Source organism: Suricata suricatta, chromosome 9 (genome assembly GCF_006229205.1).
Source record: "Suricata suricatta isolate VVHF042 chromosome 9, meerkat_22Aug2017_6uvM2_HiC, whole genome shotgun sequence".
NCBI lineage: Eukaryota > Metazoa > Chordata > Mammalia > Carnivora > Herpestidae > Suricata > Suricata suricatta.
The window spans coordinates 7,552,636-7,564,829 of NC_043708.1; the positions used below are offsets into that span (position 1 = coordinate 7,552,636).

Sequence of the window (12,194 nt, forward strand, 5' to 3'; positions counted from 1 at the left end):
AGGGATGTTTGAATTTACAGTTTGACTTCAGGGTTGTTGACCAAACAAATGGTCTATGGCTAGACTTAATCGGAAGATTATGATTCTGTTCCTTGAAGGCAAAGAATATGTCTAATTAAAATGTCAAGCAAAGCATCCGGTACACATTTGATGTTGTCGATTTATTATAGTGTGCTGTGTATGAACTTGGGTAAATTTTGTTGTGACGCTTAGATGATAACTCTTCGAAGTTCTGATTCCAAATTCAGTAGCTTTTGATTTTAATGACTTTCGTGGCTGAAAAAAAAAAGATACCTCACGAAGATTCATAGGTTCAAATGGCAAAATGCTGTCATTGGTGACATTTGTAATGTTTTAATTCTCCGCCATCAATTATGCACAGGGTTGTGTTTCGATGAACTGTGACATTCCTTTCTTCCTTGATCTCAGTTTGTCTTGCTAATTAATTGGAAGTTTTTGCTTTTATATTTATCTATCTATATCTATAAATTAACTTTAAAAGTTATGTTATTGGGGCACCTGGCTGGCTCAGCAGGTTAAGCATCTGACTTCCGCTCAGGCCATAATCTCTCAGGCCATAATCTCACGGTTCATGAATTCGAGCTCCGTGTGGTGCTCTGTGCTGACAGCTCAGGGGCTGGAGCCTGCTTCGGATTCTGTGTCTCCCTCTCTCTCTTCCCCTCCCCTACTCATGTTCTATTTCTCTTTCTCTTATAAATAAATATTTAAAAAAATTTTTAACTTATTTTATTTAAAAACATTTTAACATTGATTCACCTTAGAGAATGAGCAGGGGTGGGGCAGAGAGAGACACAGAATTGATGCAAGTTCCAGGCTCTGAACTGTCAGCACAGAGCCTGATGTGGGATTTGAACCCATGAACTGTGAGATCATGACCTGAGCCAAAGTTGGATACTTAACTGACTGAGCCCACCCAGGAGTCCCTAAAATATTTTTATTTAAGTAGACTCCACACCCAGCATGGAGCCCAATGCGGGGCTTGAACTCATGATTCCGAGATCAGTCATTTTCTCATTATTAAAGTGATACCTTGGGGCACCTGGCTGGTTCAGTCAGAGGAGCATATGACTCTTGGTCTTGTGGCTGTGACTCTGAGACCCACGTTGAGTGTAGAGATTACTTAAAGTCTCTAAAAAAAAAAAAAAAGTGGTATCTTTACTTTGCAAAGGTAAAGCGTGTTTTGTTTTTTGGAATATACCTGCTAGGCAGCATATACTCCTAGTACCCATGGATCATCTCATATATTTGGAAGTCTTTGCAGAGAAGAAAACTACTTACCTTTAAAATCAACTCTTAAACATTTGTCCATAAGAAAACTAGGAAATCAAAAAGTTATTGTCACATTCTCTTTAACAGGATTCTGTTTATGGGTCTGTTTTTTTTTTTTAATTTTTTCCATGTTTTTATTTATTTTTGAGAGACAGAGACAGTGTGTGCAGGGGAGGGTCAGAGAGAGAGGGAGCTACAGAATCCAAAGACAGGCTCCAGGCTCTAGGCTCTGAGCTAGCTGTCAGCACAGAGCCCAACGTGGGGCTCAAACCCACAAACTGTGGGATCATGACCTGAGCCGAAGTCGGATGCTTCACCGACTGAGCCCCCCAGGCGCCCCTGTGGGTGTGTTTGTATTATGTAGAATGTATGCCCAAATAAGCTTTACTCTTCCCCGTTGTGGAACTACTGTTCCTCCCTTTGTGCCATTCTGCATGGCCTGGGGAGAGTGCCACTGCCCATTTGTATATTAAATACCGGCACAACTTTTAAATCTAAAAATGTGCAAAACTGCATATAGAATGTCTAATTTTCTTCTTAAATACCTCTAGATCAACTGTTGTACTCTCTGGTGTTCATACACCCCACTTGGGAGATCACTACCTTAGAGGAGCTTGAAGTGGGAGGAGGGAATGGAGGCAAGGGGGTTGGAACTATTTCATGACTGTAATGCCCTTGTAAGTTCGTGAATTCCCAAGGAAGTGTTTGAAAATGCAAAATGTTGAAAGAAGGAAATTCTACTTGGGTAGGAGGTTGGATTTGATGACTCATTCTTTTCCAACTCTTTAAGACTGTGACTTTATTCTTACTTTTTTTAATGTTTATTTTGAAAGAGTACTTGAGCAGGAAAAGGGCAGAGAGAATCCCAAGCAGACTCTGGCTCCGGGCTCAATCCCACGAACTGTGAGATTGTGACCTGAGCCGAAATCGAGAGTCAGACACCCAACCAACTGGTTCACCCAGGTGCCCCATAAATATATATTTTAATATATAGAGAGAATCCAAAGCAGGTTCTAGGTTCTGTCAGTACAGAGCCCGATGAGGGGCTCAAACTGTGAGATCATGACCTGAGCCAAAGTTGGATGCTTAACCGACTGAGCCAGCTAGGCACCTCGTATTTTTTTAATTAAAGGTTTTTCATCAGTTGGTTTGTTACACTTCTTGAGTTCTTAGTATGTGCCACTATGGTGGGCTGGGGGACAGAGCAGTGAACTAGATAAAGACCCTTTCCTCATGGAAGTTTAGTATGTCCTGGAGGATAGACATTAAGACATTGAAGCCTTTTAATTTCAACCTAATAATCTTTTGCTTTCCTACTTATACTGGTATATATAATACAGTTATCTTCAGTTCAAGCAGTATTGGTTACTAATTCTTCGCCACATGGTCTAGTAGACCAGTGTTACCTTCCCTTTGGCTATATGCATGAAATTCATTGATAACTAAAAGCAAAATGGCTCTAACATAAGCGAAACTCTAAGATAATCTGTAAGACACTTGCTGAGCACTTCGGGTCTTTAGGTTAAGAATTATTCAATCTCAAGAATATATTTCTATGGGCTAATGAGGAAAATATTGCCTAAGTAGATAGATACCAGGGAATCAATTTGGCCAAGTAGGCTAAGACTTTTGTCCTGCTTGTTGTACACTGTAGTAGACCTTGGAGTTTCTTTAAAATGAGTAAATTTCTAAACACCTTATGATATTAGATATAGAGGGTTTTGCCCAAGTGCATAGAAGACAATAGAAGTATGATCTATTTAAACATTTTATATTTAGGGATATTATTTTGTACCTTAGTGGCACAGTTTAAATACTCAAACTGTTTACTCTTTCCAGAACCTTAACGTTACTAGATTTCTTTTAATGCCATTCTGCAGTGCTGTGATAAGATTTCTTAAGTTTATGGTAGCCACAAAATCGAGACAAATAAAAACATGGTGTTTATTGCGAAGAGAATTCTGTCAAATCCAGCTTCCTGGATGGTTTGGTCTAATGTGGACAGATCCCTACGTTACAGAGGCTGTCACTGCCTGGATGAAGTTTAAAACACTTCGGCATATTTTAAGTTGTTTGCTTTTATTGTATAATTAACATGCTAATTGTGGAAAATTCAAATGGTAAAGAAATAAAGATGAAATATGTACATACACATATGTATCTAAAATATTTTAAGTTTGAATAGCCCTTAATCTCCTCTTTTCCAGGGATGACAATATGGTACACAAATTTCAGACTTTTAATTATGGAAATAACAAACCCTTGAAATAAGCCATTCTGAACTTTTTTTTGCCTTATATAATGGGCTTCTTTTGAGCCAGACATTCTAAATTTTTCTTTAGGAATTGTTATGAAAATATGAAAAACATGTATAGAGGGGTGAATCATGAATGACTATCGCTTACTGCACTAGTTTATTGGTTTAATAGGAAATAGTAGAGAAGAGGGAGGTTGTGTTCCTCCCTCCCTGTCCCTGTAGGGGTGAGGAACAAATGGGAGAGGAAAGAAGGTTGAAATTGGGAGGAGAATCAGTTTTAACAATGATTTTAAGGGAGCTTCGGAGCATCCAGACAGACGCTCAGGGGTCAGTGGGAGCTATATATTGTTAACCTTAAAAGTAAAACTGCCGGTTACTTTACCAGCAAAAATTGGTTTATTTGGGAAGAGCAGAGAATTGCAATCTGGGACAAGTGAGCTACAATAAAACCTTAGGCAAGTCTGGAGAATAAAGGAGAAGTAAGCTCTTTTACAGAGGAAAGAGGGGAAGTCTGGAGGTCCGTAACAAACCCTGAGTCCATTGGAGGAAACTGGGAGTTCAGAGTGGAGTGTGGCCCTTCCCGGCTGAGCTGTGAAGTCTCTTTCCGGCTGGGCTGCTGTAGGGGCGGGGAGAGGAGGGACATTTCCTAGTTCCTGCTGGGATGGGACTTCAGGAATTATGGTAGGGTGGACTTGGAAGGTTGGTCTCTTGTTGGGTCTGCCACCAGCCACCAGTGGTAGGGGCTTGAGAACTCTCCCTGCTGGGCTCCCAGCTCCATTTTAAATGAGGTTTCCTTTTCTTCCTTTTCACCACATAGATGGTAGGGAGCTGAGGAAGAGCTGGAGCCAAAGATTTGGAAGTTACCAGAGTATCAGTGGGGACTGAAACACAGAAAGCACACACGCTGCGTGGTTAGTATGTAGATTAGGCTGAGAAACCAGAAAGGCTGAAGATGAACTTAGGTGAATACCAGCGTCGAGTGGTGAAGGGTTGGAGAGAAAAGTGGCAGCAGGAAGAGTGTTACAGAAGCGAAGGAAAGAAATCTGAGGAGGGAAGTGGCCCTAAGGAAGAGTTAGAGCTGTGCACTCAGGAAGGGGAGGACTGCGTATTGTTCATCGTGGCCGTTCTTCCTGGCAGCGTTCTGAGCGGTGTCACGGGAGCTGAGGGTCAGCAGGCAGGTGGTAGTTGGCAGCTGAGTGAATGGCTGCCTTGGCCACCCAAAGAGAATGACTAGAGGGGAGATGGAATCAAGGTAGGGGATTTTATTCTGCTTCTGAAGATCCTAGCAGATGATAGAGCTCATCATAAATTTCATTCTGAGTTTTTGAAATAGAAGCTTGACACATGCTGATGTCATAAAGAAGTAGATGAGCCTCGAAGGGATTTTGCAGCAGCAACATCACTTAGTTCTTTGAGTGCCATACCGAAAATATGTATCAGATAGGGAGAGAGGGGCAAACCTACTGCCGGGCCTGCCTGGAGAACTTTATACCCTGGGCAGTGCACCAAGGAGGATTCTGGAAGGGAAAAGACCTTTTTGGCTAAATGGGAGAAGGGAGATTGTACAAGGGAGTACAGGAGAGGAGATCCAACATGGTGCCACCGTCAAGTACGCTTCTCAGCAAGATCAGCTTTAGGACAGAGTGTATTTGGAGAGTGAAGATCTGGATGTGTTTACCTTGAAACCATCCATGCCCAGGTACTCTCCAGAAAGTCTGTAGGATTACACAAACACCAAACACCAGCACGAAGGAAGCCTTTTAAAGTCGGAAACTCCAGTGACCAAACACGAACCAGTCCCAAATCTCAACATTCAGCGTCAGGTCTGTAGACAAAGAATTGGGACCGTGCCGTTACTCACCATGGCATGCAGGACATACCTCATGTATAAACTGGCGTTTAATAAACTGCTATTTTAATTTAATTTAAAGTACATTATCGGGGTGCCTGGGTGGCTAAGTCAGTTAAGTGGCTGACTTCGGCTCAGGTCATGATCTCATGGTTTGTTGGTTCGAGCCCCGCGTCAGGCTCTGTGCTGACAGCTCAGAGCCTGGAGCCTGTTTCAGATTCTGTGTCTCCTTCTCTCTCTCTGCCCCTCCCCCACTCATGTTGTGTCTCTGTCTCAAAAATAAACATTTAAAAATAAATAAAAAGTACCTTATCAAGAAATACATTTAATTGTTCTGTTAACTGTATTTCCATCCATCCTGTCCTCCTCCTCTTGTAGCTTGGTCTGCCTTACCACACCATTAATCTTGCTCTCACTGGGATCCCCAGTGCCCTAAATATCACAGACACCAGTGGACATGTAAAAATCTTTGGCCTCTTGTTACCTTGTGTTACACCGGACCCCTCTTTTTATAATTGTTTTTCCATGATTTTCTGGGACATAAGACTTACTTGATTTTCCTTCTACTTCTCTGTTTGCTTTTTTTCTAGTTTACTTTGCAGACGCCTCTTTCATAAACCAATGCTTAATTCTTAAATGTTGGTGTTATCAGGATTCTGTCTTAGGCCTCTTGTCATTTAACTCTTCGTAAGTTTCCAAAGGCCGGCTCCTCACTCCTGGGCTTCGGCGCGGATGGCTCTCCGGCTGTCTGGACCAGAATGTCCAGCTGCCGCTGTGGCATCTCCACCTGCACATCTGCTCTTGGGAACTGGACTCCTCCGCTTCCCCGCACCTGCTTCTCCAGGTTTATTCTCTGTAGACAGCACTGTCTCTCCAGTCGCCTGGGTCAGCAACCCGGGAGGCATTCTGCATTCCTTTTTTCTTTTTTCTCATGATGCTGATTCATTCTACGTCCTAATATACTACAAAAATCTGTCCACTGCAAACCACCCTCAGTGTCCCTGTCCTCGACAAACCCGTTTCCCTGGCTTCTCTTCCTCCCAGCAGCCTTTCTGCCTGAGGTTTGCTCTCTGTATGGCGGCACACGGGGTTCCCTGGCAGTTCTAATCCCGCCTTGGTGCCCTTGCCTAAAATCTTTCAACGGCTTCACGTTGCTCTTGAGATAAATGTCAGACTCTGTAACTGAATTACAAGGCTGTTTGGACTCCCTTCTCCCTTATCTGTGTAGCTCTATCTTTGGCTCATCACCCTAGCACACGACACGGGAGTCGAGTAGTTTTTCCATTTTCAAGAAGTCTTGCATCTCAAATACATGGGCTCGCACTCTCTGACCTCTGCTGTCTCTGAATCCTTTCACATGCCGTAGTCTCTGTGTGGACCACTTTGTCTGGCAACTCCTCCGCCTTCTCCGGTCTCACCTTGAAGCAGTGCTTCTCAGATGCCAGCTTCCGCTCAAATAGTACGGCACATTTCCTCTTCCAGGAAGCTCATTGCATCTTAATTACGTGTGCCTTTCGTGGTAAGCTATCTAGTAAATTTCATGAGGATGGGAAGTCTTTATCTTGGACTCCTCTTTTTCCCTTCATTTTTTAAAAATACTAAAAAAATTTGTTTTGAGTGAGAGAACACAAGTGGGGGAGGGGCAGAGAGAGGGATACACAGAATGTGAAGCAGGCTCCAGGCTCCAAGCTGTCAGCACAGAGCCCGATGTGGGGATCGAACTCTCGAACCATGAGATCATACCCTGATCTGAAGGTGGATACTTAAGTGACCAAGCCACCCAGGCGCCCCCTGGCTCTGCTTTCTTATTCCCCTAGTGTCTGACACCTGTAGGAGCACATTCAGCATCTTTGAATAAGTTAACAATTTTGAGTTCTTGCTCCTGTGATTTCACACTGTATGTGATTTTTCTCTTTAGTGTCTCAATGAGATCCTGGAGTCGGCAGATGCACCTTTAGAAGTCACTGAAGGATTCATACAGTCAATTTCTCTGTCAGTTCCATGGGGCTCCTTGTTACAGGATAATTGTGCACTGGAAGTCAAAGGGCTAGAAATGGTCTTCCGGCCTAGACCTCGCTTAGGTACGTGCATTATGTGTTTGTTTGATTTGTTTCTATTTGTATTCTTCAGAGAGTGGGAAAGTAACCTAACTAACCTAACCTTCAATGCAGTATTTAATTTATTACTTAGCATTGTATTTGTGAGCTTTTTCAGGAGAGAAAAATAGTGGGACTTGGGTGTGTGTGATTTTACCTTTAGGGTTACTTCTTGCCCTATGTACCTGCAGGAACTTGGTATAATGAGGATTTGGTTTAATTATTTGTTGCTGATTATCTAAAGTGACTTGTGTTTTAAAAATTCAAAGTATTGTGCCAGAAAGAAAGGAATTGCTCAAAGATTGATGGAGAAATGTTGAAAGGACAGAGGATTCGGCTCATAGGGGCTCTCATTTGCCAAATCTGGGAATACTTGAGTGAAAAAAGAATGACAGTAATGGATTATAATACTAAATTAAAAAAAAAACTCTGTAAGTTCATATTGTTATAAATAGGTAGTCAGTATGTAAGAGAGGCGGGAAGAAGAGAAAGCTCTTTATTGCCATAGTGGCCACCATGTAAAAAAAAAAATACAAGTGATAATCATCAATGAATTCTAACACCATTGGGAGAAACTTGTTGAAGAGCTTTATATTTAGATGCTATTAACATACGTCCCATCGATCACATATTATTTACAAAGAGAAAAATGTTTCTTTCACAATGGAGGAAATTGACAGTCATCACAGCAACCTAGTGATCAAACCTAACTTCATCAGTAGTGGATCAGACGGACCTCATGTGTGTCCTTATGTGGCTGAGGAGGGCACATGATGTATGTTCTCCTGTTAAAAGTGCTTAATCTGAATCCGATCGTAAGGAAGAAGGCAGACAAATCCAAACTGAGGGAAATTCTACAGACTAACTGGTTGGTAGGCTTTGAAAGTATCAGTATCGTGAAAGACAAGGAAAGTAGAGCAATTGCTCCAGATCAAAGAAGACTAAGACACGAATAACTGCCATAGATAATCCTGAGTTTTTCTTTTTGCCCTGAAGGATGTTATTGAGACAGCTAGGGAAATATGGGTGCAGACTATATGGAAGATAATATTTTGTCAGTGTTCTGTTTCTTGGGTGTGTTACTGTTACTGAGCTTCTGCCGGGGAGTGTTTGGATTCTTAGTTCTATGCTAAGGTGTTTAGGAGTGAGTCTTAGGCCGCCTGTGGCTTACCTTCAGATAGTTCAGGATGAGAGTTTGTGTGTATTTGTGTGTGTGTGGTATGGTCATGGTGAGTCTAAGTGAAGGCTCCGCGTGTGTTCGTGGTACATTTTGTCACCTCTTAGGATTGAAAATTTTCAAAAGAAACCTTTGGGAGGGGAAAGCTTTCAAGTGGTAGTAAGTCATTATTTACAGGTCTGTGTGTGTGTGTGGCAGCGGTAATCACATCTATGATGTTCTCTGACTTACCAGACATGTAGATAGCGTTTGCATGCCAGATGCTGTTCTAGGTGCTACACAAATATTATTTTATGACCGCTCTTTGAAAGAGATTCTTTTTATTATCCCCATTTTATAGAACCGGGAGTTGAAGCACAGGTAGATTCAAGACTTGTCCAAAGTCATAGAAAGTTAAGTGGAAGGATGGGATCCGAACTCCGGCAATCTAGTTTTCTGCTTCGGAGTGTGTGTAGTGAGCTTTTGTTTTATAAGCCAGTGGAGTCATGATGTAAATCCTCTTAAATTCTAAACTTAAATTCCTTCAGTGGCAAGTGGTGTTTATCAAGATGTACTTGGAGGACTATAATCCCAAGTGCTGTCTGGAATACCGGAGTTTAAAGTACACCCACTAGAATCAATAGCACCTGTAGTTGGAAAATCTGTTGTCTGCGCATGGAAATCGCCCTTGGTAATGGCATTTAGTGAAAAAATATTTTTTTAACCATGATGAGTAGACACAACATTAATACTTTCCTGTGGCAAGTCAAACAGTCTCCCTTACTTTAAAAACCTTCCATGAGAAGGGCTCTTAAGGTCCATTTTGGAAGGCAGGAAAGCCAGTAGTCTCTGGCACTTTGTTTTGAATAATGTAAGAAATGTGGTGCAGCTGTCTGCTCACAGAAGATCTGGAAAGGATTTTTCCAGGCCCTATATTCCTGCAAGGATGCTCTTCTATTTGATCTGCATTTATATTAATCTTCCAAAGGCTCAGCCAAGTACCAGCTCTACCAGTTTTCCTGTTGAAATCGGTCCATGAGAAGAATTAACCTCTTGACAAGCTGTGTTTTCTGTTGACGCTGCTTAGTTGCTTACTAATTCATTTTAACCACATCTTATTTCTTCTATACCGTAAGCTCTTAGAGGACAGAATTAATATTTTTTGGATCCCCTACAGTAGGGTCAGCTAACTGTGGCCTGGAGGCCGAATTTGGTCTGTCATATTTTTGTAAATTTGTATTGGAACACTACCACATTCATTCATTCATTCATTCATTCATTCTCTCTGGCTGCTTTTGCACTAGAGTGAGAGAGTTGAGTCATCATGGTGGAGACTGTAGGACCCACAAAGCCTGGAATATTTACCATCGGGCCCTTGCCAAAGAAATTTGTTGACCCCTGTTCTATAGTCTTTTCGACAGAACCATGCATGCATTAAATACTTGTTGAATGAATTCACGAATTAATGTTTGGTAGATGCATATCATTTAATGAGAACATATGTCTCTGGACTTTTTTCTGTGATTTATTTTCTCCTCTTCTCAGTTATTATAAGATGGTGGTAAATCTCCAGAGTAATTGCTAGAGTATTATAAGCCTGGGTAACACCATGATGTTAAATATCTAAGTATCTCTCGGAGGATTAAGAATTTATTTATTTCAGATGTGGCATTTTATGAAATGGCTTTGTTGTAACTTTGTGAAATTATTTCAAATCTATATTTTCTGCAGCAACTGGTTCTGAGCCTATGTATTGGTCAAGTTTCATGACCAGCAGTATGCAATTGGCAAAAGAATGTCTTAGCCAGAAATTAACAGATGAACAAGGAGAAGGAACCCAGCCTTTTGAAGGACTTGAAAAGTTTGCTGAAACCATTGAAACAGGTTTGGCATTATTGAGTATTTTCAAAAATTTTAGATATTTTTGTTTTGTTTTTAGTATTTTAGTACCTTTATTTAGTAAGCCTTGTATAAGTAAGGTAAATCCATTGGAGTGTTTTTTTTTTTTTTTTAAGAATTACTGTTCTCACTTTAGAACCTTAGAATTGAGGTTATTTTAAATGTTATATCTGATTTAATTTCATGTCCTTTTGTGTCCTAGTTTCCTCATTTACTTTATTGTGCTGTGTAAGGGATTAGAACTCCACAGAGAGTGTTAGCTGTAGCCCTCGTGTCTCTTGAGATACGATGTAGTAGGTGCTCCGTGAGGCAAACTTAAGGTTTGGGGATTTTTTAAGGAAAGAAATGCACCTTTTTTATTTTGTAAGTTCTTACCATGCTAGCATTTATTCCTTTCAGTAGAGTTTTTATTGAGTACACATACGGCCTGATGCTGACGGTTACCTGTCTCCCCCTAGTACTGAGAAGAGTAAAAGTCACTTTTATAGACACTGTCTTGAGAATTGAACATGTGCCAGAAAATTCCAAAACTGGAACTGCACTTGAAATTCGAATAGAAAGGTAAGACTTCTTGTATCTAAGAATAAATGACCCTATTCTTTTCTTTTGTAAAGGGTAAGAGCTAAGTCTCTCATGAGATTTTTATGATGCTTTTAGAGAGGAGAGGTGATGCTGTTAATACACTGAATGATTTCACAGTAAAGTGCTGCTCTCCAAGACGTGTTCTCATCCCATTCTGGACAACTTAAAATTCCAGTTGGAGCATAATTTGTATATAATACTGAATTCAAGGCAAATGGTTCTCTTCTAGTTAATATCAAGTAAAAATCATGAGATTTGAGTGCTGCCGAATTTAAGGCTCTCCTGTCGGGAGTGTTTTCAAACGTGCGATGCGCTGCTTCGGCATGTCTCCTCAGTATGAGGGGCTTCTTTGCTTTCCTTTGCCTGATCTGTCGTTTTCATGAGAATGGTTAAGACTGCTGTTTTCTTTGAGGATTCTGTGAGAGTATCTTAAAGTCAGTATGTGTGATAGTAATTTACTTAAAAATACAGAAGCCAGCACTTCGTTTTCTGTTTGCCCACTTGGAATCTTATAAACAGTTTTGAAACAGCGATTGATTCATGTACACACTCCTGAGTGTTGATCTGAGGTAGTCACTGCTCACCTGTGTCTTTAAAAAAGTTTTTTTTTTTTAACGTTTATTTGATTTTGAGAGAGCAGGAGTTGGGGAGGGGCAGAGAGAGATGGAGACACAGAATGGGAAGCAGGCTCCAGGCTCTGAGCTGTCAGCACAGAGTCCGATGCAGGGCTTGAACCCACAAACTGTGAGATCATGACTGGAGCCCAAGTCAGGGTTCACCTATGTCCTAATGTGATACAAACGCCTGCAGAAATACCCAGAATGAAGTATGTGCACTGAGCCCCAAAGACACTTTGGAAGGCAGCTATGTTCACCACTATACCACCAACGCAGGCTCCAACGCAGATCTGTTGGGGCCTTTGGCAGATTTTAAGCAGATATAGTTTCTGTCTTTCACAAAACACACCTATTAGTGAAATGGTTATTATTTTTTTAATGTTTATTTGTGAGAGAGCGAGCGAGCGAGAGCGAGCGCTGGAGTGGGGGAAGGGGGGAGAGAGAGAGA

At 41.3% G+C, this 12,194-nt stretch overlaps 1 protein-coding gene across 1 annotated transcript in view; it reads left to right on the top strand.

Moving 5' to 3' along the window:
* ATG2B (autophagy related 2B) overlaps positions 1 to 12,194 on the top strand; it is a 78,305-nt gene that overhangs the window by 17,375 nt on the left and 48,736 nt on the right. Inside the window, exons 2-4 of the mRNA XM_029950948.1 lie at positions 7,315 to 7,477; positions 10,380 to 10,532; positions 11,006 to 11,108. Coding sequence (XP_029806808.1) covers positions 7,315 to 7,477; positions 10,380 to 10,532; positions 11,006 to 11,108 — 419 coding nt within the window. The remainder of the gene's footprint in view (positions 1 to 7,314; positions 7,478 to 10,379; positions 10,533 to 11,005; positions 11,109 to 12,194) is intronic.